The 18,499-nt window shown below is 45.6% G+C and overlaps 1 protein-coding gene across 7 annotated transcripts in view; it reads right to left on the bottom strand.

Annotated features, from left to right (window-relative positions):
* Positions 1-6,455: 6,455 nt before the first annotated feature.
* LOC109899196 (methionine synthase reductase) overlaps positions 6,456-18,499 on the bottom strand; it is a 26,918-nt gene continuing 14,874 nt past the window's right edge. For all 7 annotated transcript variants that reach the window (XM_020494248.2, XM_020494247.2, XM_020494250.2 and 4 more), the window contains 3 exons: positions 12,019-12,111; positions 8,418-8,609; positions 6,456-8,303 (listed from right to left, as the gene is read on the bottom strand). In XM_020494248.2, coding sequence (XP_020349837.1) covers positions 8,159-8,303; positions 8,418-8,609; positions 12,019-12,111 — 430 coding nt within the window. In that variant the 3' untranslated portion in view covers positions 6,456-8,158. The remainder of the gene's footprint in view (positions 8,304-8,417; positions 8,610-12,018; positions 12,112-18,499) is intronic.

Raw genomic sequence — 18,499 nt, 5'->3', positions numbered from 1 at the left:
CATTACTCATTGTGTATTTATTCCTTTTCTTTGTGTGTCATTACTTTTCTATTATTTCTCTGCATTGTTGGGAAGGGCCAATAAGTAAGCATTTCCCTGTTAGTCTACACCTGTTGATTATGCTATATATAAATAACAATGGACATACTGTGAAAACATTTTACATACATTGTCAAGAAAAAGTTTGTGAACCCTTTGGAATTACCTGGATTTCGGCATAAATTGCATAGTTTAATTGCATAAACTGCATAAATCAAACATTGATCTGATCTTCTTCTTAGTCACAACAATAGATGAACACAGTCTGCTTAAACTAATAACAGCAATTATTGCATTTTTTTTTGTCTATATTGAATGCATCATTTAAACATTCACAGTGTAGGTTGGAAAAAGTATGTGAAATCCTAATCTTTTTTTTTCTCCCTTTATTTAACTAGGCAAGTCACTTAAGAACAAATTCATATTTTCAATGACGGCCTAGGAACAGTGGGTTAACTGCCTGTTCAGAGCAGAAAGACAGATTTGTACCTTGTCAGCTCGGGGAGTTGAAATTGCAACCTTTCGGTTACTAGTCCAACGCTCTAACCACTAGGCTACCCTGCCACCCCTAATGACTTGTCCAAAAACTAATTGGAGTCCAATCAATGAGACGAGATTGGAGATGTTGGTTAGAGCTGCCCTGCCCTATAAAAAACAATCACAAAGTTTGAGTTTGCTATTCACAAGAAGCATTGCCTGATGTGAACCATGCCTCGAACAAAAGAGATCTCAGAAGACCTAAGATGAAGAATTGTTGACTTGCATAAAGCTGGAAAGGGTTACAAATGTATCTATAAAAGCCTTGATGTTCATCAGTCCGCGCTAAGACAAATTTACTATAAATGGAGAAAGTTCAGCACTGTTGCTACTCTCCCTAGGAGTGGCCGTCCTGCAAATATGACTGCAAGAGCACAGAGCAGAATGCTGAATGCGGTTAAGACGAATCCTAGTGTCAGCTAAAGACTTACATAAATCTCTGGAACATTCTAACATCTCTGTTAACGAGTCTACGATACGTAAAACACTAAACAAGAATGGTGGTCATGGGAGGACACCACCTGAAGAAGCCACTGCTGTCCAAAAAAAACACTGTTGCATGTCTGAAGTTTGCAAAAGAGCACCTGAATGTTCCATGGCGCTACTGGAAAAATATTCTGTGGACAGATGAAACTAAAGTTGAGTTGTTTGGAAGGAACACACAACACTATGTGTGGAGACAAAAAGGCACAGCACACCAACATCAAAACCTCATCCCAACTGTAAAGTATGGTGGAGGGAGCATCATGGTTTGGGGCTGCTTTGCTGCCTCAAGGCCTGGACAGCTTGCTATCATCGACGGAAAAATGAATTCCCAAATTTATCAAGGCATTTTACAGGAGAAAGCTAGGCTATCTGTCCGCCAATTGAAGCTCAAGAGAAGTTCAATGATGCAACAGGACAACAACCCAAAACACAGAAGTAAATCAACAACAGAATGGCTTCAACAAAAGAAAATACGCCTTTTGGAGTGGCCCAGTCAGAGTCGTGACCTCAACCCGATTGAGATGCTGTGGCATGACCTCGAGAGAGCAGTTCACACCAGACATGCAAAGACTATTGCTGAACTGAACAGTTTTGTAAAAAGGAATGGTCCAAAATTCCTCCTGCCCATGGTGCAGGTCTGATCCGCAACTACAGAAAATGTTTGGTGATTGCTGCCGAAGGAGGGTCAACCACTTATTAAATCCAAGGGTTCACATACTTTTTCCACCCTGCACTGTGAATTTTTACATGGTGTCTTCAATAAAGACACAGAAATGTATAATTGTTTGTGTGTTATTAGTTTAAGCAGACTGTGTTTGTCTGTTGTTGTGACTTAGATGAAGATCAGATCAAATTGTATGACCACTTTATGCACAAATCCATGTAATTCCAAAGGGTTCACATACTTTTTCTTGCCAGTAAGTTTTTATGCTGATGATACAGTACTGTTACATCTGTAAATCAAGCCTTTCCCCATTTGCAGTCTGATTTCCAGGCACTACAGAATACACTCTTGGATCTTAAGTTAGCACTTAAGGCAAACAAAACACATGCTATTTCCTAGGTCACATAACTTGGATTTAAGTGACCTTGAAATTACTAGCCTGAAAGGAAGAAAAATGGAACAAGTTCCCTCTCATAAATATCTTGGTATCTGGCTAGATGATGAATTGGCATTTAAAACGCATGTTACTAAGCTGGTAAAGAAATTGAAGATCAAAATTGTCTATTTATGCAAAATAATCACGTCTGTCATCTTGATAATAGAAAGGAAGTTTTCTGCCACTTCTCTGTTTTAGATTACAGAGACATCAGCTACAGATTCCACACCTCTAGATTCTGTTTTCCACTCTGCCCTTAGATTCTTACTCGTGATCATTTTATAACTCACCCTTTTGTATTGCATCAAAAGGTCGGTTGGGCCTCTCTGTATGTAAGAGAGCAGCATTGCTTTTTGTTTATTTACAAAGTACTCCTGTAGAAACTTCTGATGTATCTGACAACCCTCGTCAAGGTCACAACAATAGAACACAATACAAGAGCACAAGATTGGTTAGTGCTGGAGGTTCCATGGGTGGCTTCTGACTTAGGGAGAGCTGCTTTGGGTTTTTATGCTTTATACATATGTGGAATGTGTTGCAGGAGAGGCTCAGGCTTGAATGTGTTGCAGGAGAGGCTCAGGCTTGAATGTGTTGCAGGAGAGGCTCAGGCTTGAATGTGTTGCAGGGGAGGCTCAGGCTTGAATGTGTTGCAGGGGAGGCTCAGGCTTGAATGTGTTGCAGGAGAGGCTCAGGCTTGAATGTGTTGCAGGGGAGGCTCAGGCTTGAATGTGTTGCAGGAGAGGCTCAGGGTTGAATGTGTTGCAGGAGAGGCTCAGGTTGGAATGTGTTGCTGGAGAGGCTAAGGGTTGAATGTGTTGCTGGAGAGGCTCAGGATTGAATGTGTTTCAGGGGAGGCTCAGGCTTGAATGTGTTGCAGGAGAGGCTCAGGATGGAATGTGTTGCAGGAGAGGCTCAGGATGGAATGTGTTGCTGGAGAGGCTCAGGATTGAATGTGTTGCTGGAGAGGCTAAGGTTTGAATGTGTTGCTGGAGAGGCTCAGGCTTGAATGTGTTGCAGGAGAGAATCAGGATAGAATGTGCTGCTGGAGAGGATCAGGTTTGAATGTGTTGCAGGGGAGAATCAGGATGGAATGTTTTGCAGGAAAAGTTCAGGGTGGAATGTGATGCAGGGGAGGCTCAGGGTGGAATGTGATGCAGGGAGGTTCAGGGTGGAATGTGGTGCAGGGGAGGATCAATGTTGAATGTGTTGCAGGGGAGGCTCAGGGTGGAATGTGTTGCAGGAGAGGCTCAAGGTTGAATGTGTTGCAGGGGCGGCTCAGGTTTCAATGTGTAGCAGGAGAGGCTCAGGTTTGAATGTGTAGCAGGAGAGGCTCAGGTTTGAATGTGTTGCAGGAGAGGCTCAGGTTTGAATGTGTAGCAGGAGAGGCTCAGGTTTGAATGTGTTGCAGGGGCGGCTCAGGATGGAATGTGTTGCAGGGGAGGCTCAGGTTTGAATGTGTTGCAGGAGAGGCTCAGGTTTGAATGTGTTGGGCCTCCCGAGTGGCACAATGGTCTAAGGCACTGCATCGCAGTGCTAGCTGTGCCACTAGAGATTCTGGGTTTGAATCCAGGCTCGGGAGGCCCATGGGGCAGTGCACAATTGGCACAGCATGATCCGGGTTAGGGGAGGGTTTGGCCGGCAGGGATGTCCTTGTCCCATCGTGCACTAGTGTGGCAGGCCGGGCACAGTGGACGCTGACACGGTTGCCAGGTGCACAGTGTTTCCTCCAACACATTGGTGTAGCTGGGTTCCGGGTTAAGTGGGCATTGTGTCAAGGAGTGGTTGTGTTTCGGAGGACACCTTCGCCTCTCCTGAGTCCATAATGGAGTTGCAGTGATGAGACAAGACGGTAACTATCAATTGGATACCACGAAATTGGGGAGGAAAAAAAAGGGTTGCATGAGAGGCTCAGGGTTTGAATGTCTGCTGCATTTTGGGGAATTTACAGTGCCTTGCGAAAGTATTTGGCCCCCTTGAACTTTGCGACCTTTTGCCACATTTCAGGCTTCAAACATAAAGATATAAAACTGTATTTTTTTGTGAAGAATCAACAACAAGTGGGACACAATCATGAAGTGGAACGACATTTATTGGATATTTCAAACTTTTTTAACAAAACAAAAACTGAAAAATTGGGCGTGCAAAATTATTCAGCCCCTTTACTTTCAGTGCAGCAAACTCTCTCCAGAAGTTCAGTGAGGATCTCTGAATGATCCAATGTTGACCTAAATGACTAATGATGATAAATACAATCCACCTGTGTGTAATCAAGTCTCCGTATAATGTAAAACAGTGGAGAAAGATCCAAGTGAAGATTGTTTTTTTTTCTTGTCATGTTTTGTAATTGCGTATTTTCATTGGCACGGCTACTGTGCAGAGCTCCTTTGAAAAAGAGACGGTCTCAATATGACACCATTTTAAAATAAAGATTAATAATGATTTTTTTTGTGGACTATTTCTTATTGTTGTTGCATTGTCGAGAAGGAACCTGCAGTAAACATTTCGTTGGATGTATACCATGCTTATCCCATACATACAACTCATAAAACTTGAAACTTGGGTGGAGACGGAAATCCTTCAATTAACTAACCGCCTGCTACAGCTTCATCTAGTGAGGAAAGTCACCTTGAACGATTAAATGATTCTTGAATTAAAACGAAATCATCCCTAATCAATCAAAACTCATTATCTTTGATTGTTCTCTCTGAATAGGTTTCATCTGGTCTTGTACCCGTGCCAAGATAAGTTTCACCCACCAGATCTTCATACAATATTATCATCATACAGTGAGCATCAGAAATACATCAGACCTTTCAAGCAGGCAACTTGGATGGAAAATTACTGAGGATAATAGCAGACGATATTGCCACTGCTATTTGCCATATCTTCAATCTAAGCCTGCTAGAAAGTGTGTGCCCTCAGGCATGGAGGGAAACCAAAGTAATTCCGCTAGTGAAGAATAGCAAAGCCCCCCTTTACTGGCTCAAATAGACAACCAATCACATTGTTAACAACCCTTAGTAAACCTTTGGAAAAAATTGTGTTTGACCACATACAATGCTATTTTACTGTAAACAAATTGACAACAGACTTTCAACACGCTTATAGGGAAGGACATTCAACAAGCATGGCACCTACACAAATGACTGATGATTGGCTGAGAGAAATTGATGTCTCCTGATGGAAAAACGTACGTGTTATGGCTTTACACCCCTGCTATATTGTGAATAAAGAGTTGCCGGTCTAACAGAACACAGAGAGTGTTCTTTAATGGAAGCCTCTCCAACATAATCCAGGAAGAATCAGGAATTCCCCAGGGCAGCTGTCTAGGCCCCTTACTTTTCAAAATTTTTACTAACTTGATTAAAGCCAGTGCGTCTAGTCATTGCCAAAAGTTTTGAGAATGACACAAATATTAATTTTCAAATTTTCAAAGATTCAGTTCATTTGCATGGCAAAGAGGTACTTTGCAATTAATTGCAATTCATCTGATCACTCTTCATATCATTCTGGAGTATATACAAATTGCCATCATGCAAACTGAGGCAGCAGACTTTGTGAAAATTAATATTTGTGTCATTCTCAAAACTTTTGGCCACGATTGTGTGTATGTGGATGACTCAACACTATACACGTCAGCTACTACAGCGAGTGAAATCACTGCAAAACTTAAAGAGCTGCGGTTCGTTTCAGAACGGGTGGCAAGGAATAAGATCATCCTGAATATAAAAAAGAAAACTAAAAGCATCGTATATGGTACAAATTCTTCACTGAAGCCTAAACCTCAACTAAATCTTGTAATAAATGATGTGGAAATTGAGCAGGTTTAGGTGACCAATTGTCATGGTCAAAACATGTTGATAAAACAGTAGCTAAGATAGGGAGAAGTCTGTCTATAATAAAGTGCTGCTCTGCAGGCCATAGTTTAGTTGCACCTCGACTACTGTTAAGTCGTGTGGTCAGGTGCCAGAAAGAGGGACCTCGGAGAAATTACAATTGGCTCAGAACCGGGCAGCACGGCTTCTAACATTAATAACATGCATGTCAATCTCTCATGGCTCAAAGTGGAGGAGACATGGACATCATCAATACTTGTATTTGTGAGAGGTATAGACATGCTGAATGCACCGAGGTGTCTGTTTAAACTACTAGCACACAGCTCTAACACCCAGACATGCTACCAAAGGTCTCTTCACAATCCCCAAGTCAAAATCAGACTGTGGGAGGCACTCAGTACTACATAGAGCCATGACTACATGGAACTCTACTCCACAACTGATGCAAGCAGTAGAATCAGATGTTAAAATTTTTATTATAAAAGTACACCTTATTGAACTGCGGGAACTGTGAAGACACAGGCAGACACACGCACACACGAGAACATACGCACTACTGTATCAGGCCACTACTCTATTGTAGTAGAGTAGTGGCCTGAGGAATCACGATTAATGTGTTGTGAAAAGTGTTATGGAATGTAATGCCTTTAATTTGAACTACCTTAATGTTGCTGGACCTCAGGAAGAGTAGCTTCTGCCTTGGCAGCAGCTAATCCATCATTTAATACAAGCTTTTTGAGTGAGTGTATTTTGTAGACAGTAAGACAAGCATGTGAAAATGTGCAACATTTGTTAACTCATGATTGAAGGCAGTTTCACCTAGCTTTCATTTAGCTTGTACAGACAAAGTATGGTCTCTGGTGTACCTTGGTGTTCTTCCATAATCTCAAGTCGACAAGAAGTCTTCCAGGGATAGCGACAGTACTGATCTCATGGTGTGAATACACGGCAGGACTCCAGAGTCAAACAGAGGTGTGTGAGTAGTATAACAGGCAGCGTGTTAGTCTTGCATAAAACTACAATAAAAACAACTATAGTACTTGAAAGTTTGAAAATCAAATCTTCTGCAGTCAGTTTATGGTCCTGTGAGGGAAGACGAACAGCATGCAACCCAATCCGTATTGTCAGTTTAGGTGTTGCTGAATGGAAATTAATGGCCAAGTAAAATGACATGGACCTTTTCTGTCTGCGACATAAAATACAGAGCCTTCAGAAAGTATTCATACCCCTTGACTTATTCCACATTGTTGTTAGCTTTAATTCAAAATGAATTAAATATATTTTTCTTCTCACCCATCTACACACAATACCCCATATTGACAAAGTAAAAACATGTTTTTAGAAATGTTTGGTAATGTATTGAAAATGAATTCACTTAGAAATGTCCTTGTTTTTTAAAGAAAAGCAAAAAATGTGTCCATTAAAATAACATCAAATTGATCAGAAATACAGTGTAGACATTGTTCATTTTGTTAATGACTATTGTAGCTGGAAACGGCAATTTTTTTATGGAATATCTACAAAGGCGTAGAGGCCCATTATCAGCAACCATCACTCCGGTGTTGGTTGTTGTGTTAGCTAATCCAAGTTTATCATTTTAAAAAGGCTAATTGATCATTAGAAAACCCTTATGTTAGCACAGCTGAAAACTGTTGTTCTGCTTAAAGAAGCAATACAATTGGCCTTCTTTAGACTAGCTGAGTATATGGAGAATCAGCATTTGTGGGTTCGATTACAGGCTCAAGCTGGCCAGAAACAAAGAACATTCTTCTGAAGCTCATCAGTCTATTCTTGTTCTGAGAAATGAGGGCTGTTCCATGTGAGAAATGGCCAAGAAACTGAAGATCTCGTCCAACACTGTGTACTACTCCCTTCACAGAACAGCGCAAACTGGCGCTAACCAGAATTGAAAGAGGAGTGGGAGTCCCCGGAGCACTACTGAGCAAGAGGACTAGTACATTAGAGTGTCTAGTTTTAGAAACAGACGCCTCACAAGTCCTCAGCTGGCAGCTTCATTAAATAGTACCCTCAAAACACCAGTCTCAACGTCAACAGTGAAGAGGCGACTCCGGGATGCTGGCCTGACAATTACATACATTTCAATCCCAACTTGTAACACAAAAAAAAAAATGTAGAAAAAGTAAAGGGGTGTGAATTCTTTCAGCTCCAGATGTCCTGAAGATAGCGTTTCTCCTCCCTGAGTCCAGCCAGTCTTTTCATGGCGTCCAGTTTATCCAGCTGAAGCTCTGCTGATACCATCTCTATCAGGGTGTCGTTTACATCTTTAGCCATGTTCTTAGCATCACTGTGTGAGCAAAGTGGACAGTAAAACCAGTGATCCACATCTACTAAGATAATGATCTCTATCAACCATATTGTTCCATTGTTTCCCTATTGACATCATCAAAGCTGAGCTCACCCGCAGACATAGAGGTATCCATTCTCCTTGAGGAGGAGGTTGACGATGTCTTTGGCATGGCTGAGCAGGTTGTGTTGGACGTATCTGGGTCCCGTCTCGGTCTGTGTTTCTGTTCCCTCCGGAGTGTCCCGTGAGAAAGACACTTTCAGATGGGTGAGGGTTCCACTGGCCACAAACCCCTGCAGCTCCTCTCTGAGAGAAAGAGAGAGCGAGAGAGACGATGAGTTATTTTACACACTGTAGCTTTAATGAGAGTTATTTTACACATATATTTCACTGTTTTTAATATCCATCCAAGTGGTGTAGAAGCCTAAGCATAAACACACAGGCTAGCCGATGCACCTTATTCAGAGCAAGAGAAATGGACAAATATAGACTTCATAAAGGTTGAGTCCCTCTGATAACCATATATATTTTTTACAATCAATCCACCTAGCCTTGCTGCAACCTTGTCTGTGTGTCTGTGTCCATTACTTGCTTGTTTGTGTATTCCGCCTCAATGTTTAACAGGGCCTTGTGTATATAGGAACAGCACGATAAAGTTGACTGTTTTCTGGGCCAGTGAAGAACCTTACCCAAGGTTGACAGGATGGACCGGCGGACAGACAGACAGAGACATATGGGATGTTGTCTGGAAACACAGGGAACTTGGGTGAAGGTATTCACATAATGTTTTGCAGTAGCAGGGAGACTTTTTAGAACTAGTTTTAATAAAATATGAAGGCCATGACAGGAATGAGAATAAATGCAGTAAATACTGCAGGGGAGGTGAGCGAAGGAGACATTGTGTTTACTGTACATTTCTCTCTCTCTTTTTGTCCTTCACTGGGTTGAATGTCACACATTGATGCAACAACATCACCATGTTTATCTTATGACATTTATTCATCTGGATGACTCAGTATGAACAATTCTCTTTTACCTCTGACAGCTGCAAACAAATCCCTAGTTTACCAAGCATGTTAAACATCAGAAAAACAAGAGAGAAAACAGGAAGAGGGGAGGAAGAGGTCACAGACAGAATCAACAAGAGCAGCGACGAGGGTTCACTTCCTGGTGATCAAAGAACAACATGAATATACACACCCCCTTAAAAAGGTGCTAACTAACAGAAACGTCCAGGGGCAAGACGTCTAACAGAAACGTCCAGGGGCAAGACGTCTAACAGAAACGTCCAGGGGCAAGACGTCTAACAGAAACGTCCAGGGGAAAGACGTCTAACAGAAACGTCCAGGGGAAAGACGTCTAACAGAAACGTCCAGGGGAAAGACGTCTAACAGAAACGTCCAGGGGAAAGACGTCTAACAGAAACGTCCAGGGGAAAGACGTCTAACAGAAACGTCCAGGGGAAAGACGTCTAACAGAAACGTCCAGGGGAAAGACGTCTAACAGAAACGTCCAGGGGAAAGACGTCTAACAGAAACGTCCAGGGGAAAGACGTCTAACAGAAACGTCCAGGGGAAAGACGTCTAACAGAAACGTCCAGGGGAAAGACGTCTAACAGAAACGTCCAGGGGAAAGACGTCTAACAGAAACGTCCAGGGGAAAGACGTCTAACAGAAACGTCCAGGGGAAAGACGTCTAACAGAAACGTCCAGGGGAAAGACGTCTAACAGAAACGTCCAGGGGAAAGACGTCTAACAGAAACGTCCAGGGGAAAGACGACTAACAGAAACGTCCAGGGGAAAGACGTCTAACAGAAACGTCCAGAGGAAAGATGTCTAACAGAAACGTCCAGAGGAAAGACGTCTAACAGAAACGTCCAGAGGAAAGATGCTAACTAACAGAGAAAAAATATTCTCTCTAGATAAGAGACTTTCATATTGCCATTTCCCATTTCTCCTCCTTTCTCTCTTTTCTGTCCTTCTCTCCCTTCTCTGTTGAATGAGTGTTTGATTTGTGTTTGAAAGGTTAACATCCTGGTACCAGGGGTCCACTCAGACCCCACTGAGCTGAGCTCTTCTGTCTGGCCTCAGCTCTCAGTCAAACCCTGGTGTGTATTGACAGAGAAAACAGCCCTGGTCTGGTGGTGCCAATCTCCTCCTTAACAAGAGCCCTCTGCACCGAAATCACAATCCATGAAAAGAGAGATAAGAGAGAGAAAAAAGGGAGGGAACCATAAGGAGGGTAAGGGAGAAAACAGGTGGAAACGGCAAACATTAGGGGGTCTGAGTATCTGACTGTAGGTCAGATCGGTGTCACCCTCTAACACACATGTTAAGTTTTGGGGTTGATGAGGGCTTTTTAAGGAGAACATTGTGTAGCAATGTTAATGTCACACCCGGGATACCAGGTTTTAGCCTCGGACCACAGAATATATTTAGCATCAAAGGGAATGCATTCTTTTTCTATCAGTTTCAGACCCCCACTGACCGGACAAAGCCGGGTTAGGTTGAACTCCCGCAGATAGAGAGATCTACACTGTGAACAAACCATCAGGATACCTGGCTGTGAGGATGCATTTAACAAAGAGATGGAAGCAAATAAACAAATACAGCCGGATATTTCTTTGATCTGTTCTTTCATGATTTCCGGGACAAATTCATCTACTAAGAATGCAATGCTTTGATTGGTGCACTGGCCTTGTAGTGCTACAAGTCATTTAAGTTTGGACGTTCTGCATTAATCTCAGTTAAGTAAGTTCCGTTTTATTTGAAATACAAATGTTTTCAAGTCTTCTGTACTGGAATTGCTGAATGGCATATCGACACTGAGTGGACAAAACATTAAGAACACCTGCTCTTTCCATGACAGACTGACCAGGTGAACTTGCGCTACCGAGTGGTGCAGTGGTTTAAGGCACTGCATCTCAGTGCTAGAGGAGTCACTACAGACCCTGACTCGATTCCAGGCTGTATCACAACCGGGCGCGATTGGGAGTCCCATAGGGCTGCGCACAATTGGCCCAGTGTCATCCGGTTTTGGCCGGGGCAGGCCGTCATTGTAAATAAGAATTTGTTCTTAACGGACTTGCCTAGTTAAATAAAAGGTTAAATAAATAAAATTTTAAAAAATTATCCAGGTGAAAGCTATGACCCCTTGATTGATGTCACCTGTTAAAATCACTTCAAATCAGTGTAGACGAAGGGGAGGAGACAGGTTAAAGAAGGATGTTTAAGCCTTGAGACATGGATTGTGTATATGTGCTCCATTCCGAGGGTGAATGAGCAAGACAAAGGGTTTAAGTGCCTTTGAACAGGGTATATAGTAGTTGGTGCCAGGTGCATTGGTTTGTGTCAAGAAATGCAACACTGTTTTTCACACTCAACGGGTTCTCGTGTGTATCAAGAATGGTCCACCACCCAAAGAACATCCAGCCAACGTGACACAAATGTGGGAAGCATTGGAGTCAACATGGGCCACCGTCCCTGTGGAACGCCTTCAACACTCTGCACACTTTGCACTCTGATTGGAGGAATAGTCAGAGTTCACCCATTTGGGTGTTTCACTTTGGGAATACATGGGTGCTTCCGAAATGGCATCATACTCCCTATACAGTGGACTACGACCAGAAACCCTATGCAGGCCCAGGTCAGGTACAACATAGGGAATGGGGTGCCATTTTGGAAAGACCCAACGTTTTGGTCAAAATGACACTCACCTAAACAGGAAGTCTCGGTCTCTATGGCGACAACCGAAGAACAGCCAGGTCTCACTGAACTCCGCCTCTGGGTTTTCCTCCCTCTCCTTCTCCCTGAAAGAGAAAAACAAAAGGAGAAAATAACAAATATATATACACACACACACACACACACACACACACACACACACACACACCTCAAAGCCCAATCAATAAAAACACAGAAGAATGGACAGAGTCCTTGTCACAACAGACATTAAAAGGGAGCAGTGACACTGTACAGAGACACAATTATGATGGGGATGATGCAGTCCAGAAGGGACAGGAAGTTAACATGCTCCTAAAGAGATGGACCACACTACACCGTAGATTACAACTAAAACAAGGAGTTAAGCTCATTGCCGTGTATGTGCGTGTACACACGTCCCTCCGCACGTCAGCCCCACTTATAAAAGTGATTCCTCCTGTGGCCAACAAGTCTGTCAGGGCTCCCAGAATTCTTTGCACAGAGGTGGCACAAAGACACAAAATGCTGAGCCAGTGCGCTGCCACCTACACCCTCGCCATCTACACCCCCACCATCTACATCTACACCCCCTCCATCTACAGCCCCGTCGCAACCATCTCCAGGCCCGCCATCTACAGCCCAGTCGCCACCATCTACATCCCGCCATCTACAGCCCAGTCGCCACCATCTACATCCCGCCATCTACAGCCCAGTCTCCACCACCTACACCCCGCCATCTACAGCCCCTTCGCCACCATCTACAGCCCAGCCATCTACACCCTCGCCATCTACACCCCGCCATCTACACCCCCGCCATCTACACCCCGCCATCTACACCCCCAACATCTACACCCCTCGCCATCTCCAGGCCCACCATCTACACCCCCACCACCGCCGCCATCTACACCCCCGCCATCTACAGCCCCGCAATTTACACAACGCCATCTACACCCCCGCCATCTACACCTCGCCATCTACACCCCGTCATCTACACCCCGCCATCTACAGCCCCGCAATTTACACAACGCCATCTACAGCCCCACCATCTACAGGCCCGCCATCTACACCCCCACCATCTACACGCCCGCCGCCACCATCTACACCCCACCATCTACAGCCACGCCATTTAGAGCCACGCCATCTACAGCCCCGTCATTTACAGCCCCGACGCCACTATCTACAGCCCTCCATCTACAGCCCTCCATCTACAGCCCTCCATCTACACTACAGCCCTCCATCTACAGCCCTCCATCTACAGCCACGCCATCTACAGCCACGCCATCTACACCCCGCCATCTACACCCTCGCCATCTACACCCTCGCCATCTACACCCTCGCCATCAACAGCCCCGTCGCCACCATCTACACGCCCGCCACCACCATCTACACCCTCGCCATTTACAGCCACGCCATTTACAGCCACGCCATCTACAGCCCTGACGCCACCATCTACCCCACCATCTACAACCCGACGCCACCATCTACACCCCACCATCTACAGCCCCGCCATCTACAACCCCGTTGCCACCATCTACACCTCGCCATCTACAGCCCCGTCGCCACCATCTACACCTCGCCATCTACACCCCGCCATCTACAGCCCCGTCGCCACCATCTACACCTCGCCATCTACAGCCCGGTCGCCACCATCTACACCCCCCACCATCTACACGCCCGCCGCCACCATCTACACCCCCGCCATCTACACCCCCGCCATCTACACCCTCGCCATCTACACCCTCGCCATCTACACCCCCACCATCTACACCTCGCCATTTACAGCCACGCCATCTACACCCCCGCTACCGCCATCTACAGCCGTGTCCCTGCCATCTACACGCCCGCCACCACCATCTACACGCCCGCCATTTATAGCCACGCCATTTACACCCTGGCCATCAACAGCCCCGTCGCCACCATCTACACGCCCGCAATCTACACCCTCGCCATTTACAGCAACACCATCTACACCCCCACCATCTACAGCCCCGCCAGATGATGTGGAGAACCTTGACTGGATAAGGTTTCTGAAGACCCTGAACATTCCAGTCTCATCGATGAAGACCCTGAACATTCCAGTCTCATCGATGAAGACCCTGAACATTCCAGTCTCATTGATGAAGACCCTGAACATTCCAGTCTCATCGATGAAGACCCTGAACATTCCAGTCTCATTGATGAAGACCCTGAACATTCCAGTCTCATCGATGAAGACCCTGAACATTCCAGTCTCATCGATGAAGACCCTGAACATTCCAGTCTCATTGATGAATACATTAGGTAAGCAGAGAGCAGACCAAACAAATGACATCACCATTTACATTTTCTCATTACATTTTTTAATCTGTAAACATATTTAACTGGGCTCCTCTTTCCCCAACCCTCCCCTCCCCTCTCCTCCCCTCTCCTCTCCTCCCCTCCCCTCCTCAACCCAACCCTCCCCTCTCCTCCCCTCTCCTCCTCAACCCAACCCTCCCCTCTCCTCCCCTCCCCTCCCCTCCCCTCCCCTCTCCTCCTCAACCCAACCCTCCCCTCTCCTCCTCAACCCAACCCTCCCCTCTCCTCCTCAACCCAACCCTCCCCTCCTCAACCCAACCCTCCCCTCTCCTCCCCTCCCCTCTCCTCCTCAACCCAACCCTCCCCTCTCCTCCTCAACCCAACCCTCCCCTCTCCTCCTCAACCCAACCCTCCCCTTTCCCCAACCCTCCCCTCTCCTCCTCAACCCAACCCTCCCCTCTCCTCCTCAACCCAACCCTCCCCTCTCCTCCTCAACCCAACCCTCCCCTCTCCTCCTCAACCCAACCCTCCCCTCTCCTCCTCAACCTAACCCTCCCCTTTCCCCAACCCTCCCCTCTCCTCCTCAACCCAACCCTCCCCTTTCCCCAACCCTCCCCTCTTTCCCCAACCCTCCCCTCTTTCCCCAACCCTCCCCTCTCCTCCTCAACCCAACCCTCCCCTCTTTCCCCAACCCTCCCCTCTCCTCTCCTCCTCAACCCTCCCCTCCCCTCTCCTCCTCAACCCTCCCCTCTCCTCCTCAACCCTCCCCTCCCCTCTCCTCCTCAACCCTCCCCTCCCCTCTCCTCCTCAACCCACAGGGATCAATATCAATAGCCTGGCTTTTACTGCACCACACAGACCACACTACCACTCCCTCTGAATACAAATCACATCTCTGCCCAGACCACACTACCACTCCCTCTGAATACAAATCACATCTCTGCCCAGACCACACTACCACTCCCTCTGAATACAAATCACATCTCTGCGCAGACCACACGGTTCATCCCTCTAAATCCAAAATCACATCTCTGCCCAGACGACAGGAAGTCGTGCCACAGCATCAGAACCTATCACTCCATTCTGGGTCCAAAGGAGGCGGTTACCTCTCAATGCTTCTCTGATGAACAAGGAGCAGAAGAAACTGTGATTCAGCAGGAATGAAGTCTTGGTAAAATCAGCAATTGTTTTATTTCCTCTGACCTTGTTCATGCTGAATGGGTTTTGATGCTCTGTGTGAGCCATGTTATGAGAGTTTTAGGAGACTGTGATAATATGTGCCTGTACGTGACAATTCCAGGAAGTGCCACTGAGCTCTGATCACTGAACCTGTATGCCGAATTACAATGACATTAGCATGCCTGATTTTGAATGGATTCAGCTGAATGTGGAGAAACTAGAGAGTCGTTTACAATAACCAAATACAACTACCGTTCATCCGGTGAACAACCTCAATGAATTACTCCTCCTTAAGCTCAGAAGACTAATCAATGTCAGACAGCCAGAGGTCGCCAGATCCCACCGAGTTATGATATTTCAACCGTTCCCTCTCATTCCCTCTCTCCTTGTTCCCTCTCTCCTTTGTTCCCTCTCATTCCCTCTCTCCTTTGTTCCCTCTCTCCATAGCTCCTTCGCTCCATCTCTTCTGCAGTTACAAAGTGGAACAAAGTCATTTTCAAAACATCCATCGATTGACAAAGGAAGACAGGATGCCAGAAGGGGGAGGGGAGATGGAGCAATGAGGAAAGAGTGAGGGGAGCGAAGAGGAAAGAGTGAGGGGAGCGATGAGGAAAGAGTGAGGGGAGCGATGAGGAAAGAGTGAGGGGAGAGGGAGCGATGAGGAAAGAGTGAGGGGAGAAGGAGCGATGAGGAAAGAGTGAGGGGAGAGGGAGAAGAAGTTAAATGTCCCAATGCTGCTTTGTTGCTAAAAAAAGAGGGCATTCAGGCTTGTTGGCGACCTGCTTTCAAAATGGCTGTTGGTGATACAGCGTCCTGTTGTCAAATTGGACGTTGTTATCTCTTATCAAAGCACGACATCAGGGGTAGACACCTTGTTTGGAATCTTAAAATCAGGTACTGTACAAAGCTTCGTGACAGGTTTTACAATCTGACAGAGAGACCGAGAGCGAGAGACAAGGGTACACTAACAGATCGTTTCACCCAACTTCTTCCTACGGTGAAAAGCTTTATGCAGAGAAAATGTCTATGTTGAAAAGCACTTAGAAAACGAGAAGCTGCCTTTCCACAGCCAATCACCGGGGCTTACTGAAGGCCGCTCTATACCTACATGTTACTGAAGGCCGCTCTATACCTACATGTTACTGAAGGCCGCTCTATACCTACATGTCACTGAAGGCCGCTCTATACCTACATGTCACTGAAGGCCGCTCTATACCTACATGTCACTGAAGGCCGCTCTATACCTACATGTCACTGAAGGCCGCTCTATACCTACATGTCACTGAAGGCCGCTCTATACCTACATGTTACTGAAGGCCGCTCTATACCTACATGTTACTGAAGGCCGCTCTATACCTACATGTTACTGAAGGCCGCTCTATACCTACATGTTACTGAAGGCCGCTCTATACCTACATGTTACTGAAGGCCGCTCTATACCTACATGTTACTGAATGCCGCTCTATACCTACATGTTACTGAATGCCGCTCTATACCTACATGTTACTGAATGCCGCTCTATACCTACATGTTACTGAAGGCCGCTCTATACCTACATGTTACTGAAGGCCGCTCTATACCTACATGTTACTGAAGGCCGCTCTATACCTACATGTTACTGAAGGCCGCTCTATACCTACATGTTACTGAAGGCCGCTCTATACCTACATGTTACTGAAGGCCGCTCTATACCTACATGTTACTGAAGGCCGCTGTATACCTACATGTTACTGAAGGCCGCTGTATACCTACATGTTACTGAAGGCTGCTATATACCTACATGTTACTGAAGGCCGCTGTATACCTACATGTTACTGAAGGCTGCTGTATACCTACATGTTACTGAAGGCCGCTCTATACCTACATGTTACTGAAGGCCGCTCTATACCTACATGTTACTGAAGGCCGCTGTATACCTACATGTTACTGAAGGCCGCTCTATACCTACATGTTACTGAAGGCCGCTGTATACCTACATGTTACTGAAGGCTGCTGTATACCTACATGTTACTGAAGGCTGCTATATACCTACATGTTACCTGACCCCTCCTGTCTCAGCCTCCAGTATTTATGCTGCAGTAGTTTGTGTCGGGGGGCTAGGGTCAGTTTGTTATATCTGGAGTACTTCTCCTGTCCTATTCGGTGTCCTGTGTGAATCTAAGTGTGCGTTCTCTAATTCTCTCCTTCTCTCTTTCTTTCTCTCTCTCGGAGGACCATGCCCCAGGACTACCTGACATGATGACTCCTTGCTGTCCACAGTCCACCTGGCCGTGCTGCTGCTCCAGTTTCAACTGTTCTGCCTTATTATTATTAGACCATGCTGGTCATTTATGAACATTTGAACATCTTGGCCATGTTCTGTTATAATCTCCACCCGGCACAGCCAGAAGAGGACTGGCCACCCCACATAGCCTGGTTCCTCTCTAGGTTTCGGCCTTTCTAGGGAGTTTTTCCTAGCCACCGTGCTTCTACACCTGCATTGCTTGCTGTTTGGGGTTTTAGGCTGGGTTTCTGTACAGCACTTTGAGATATCAGCTGATGTACGAAGGGCTTTATAAATACATTTGATTTGATTTGCTGAAGGCCGCTCTATACCTACATGTCACTGAAGGCCACTCTATACCTACATGTCACTGAAGGCCGCTCTATACCTACATGTCACTGAAGGCCGCTCTATACCTACATGTTACTGAAGGCCGCTCTATACCTAAATGTTACTGAAGGCCGCTCTATACCTAAATGTTACTGAAGGCCGCTCTATACCTACATGTTACTGAAGGCCGCTCTATACCTACATGTTACTGAAGGCTGTTATTGTAGACATGAAAACATTTCTGAACGCTATAAAGTGGAATGTCCCCGTTATATCAAATCAGGTTTGAAAGGAACGTGACCGATATGTCATCGCTAATCTGATGAACTTTTCACATGCAAGAGGACACCTCATGTAAATCGTGATGGGATACATGTGATTCCATACAATAACTGACAATCCTGACTGCACTGATTTTTACTCAACTAAAAGAGACTGGAGAGCCA

The sequence above is a fragment of the Oncorhynchus kisutch genome, linkage group LG11 (assembly GCF_002021735.2).
Source record: "Oncorhynchus kisutch isolate 150728-3 linkage group LG11, Okis_V2, whole genome shotgun sequence".
Taxonomy (NCBI): Eukaryota; Metazoa; Chordata; class Actinopteri; order Salmoniformes; family Salmonidae; genus Oncorhynchus; species Oncorhynchus kisutch.
Note: the sequence above shows the minus strand (reverse complement) of the source record. Positions and strands in the feature narration are given on the sequence as shown.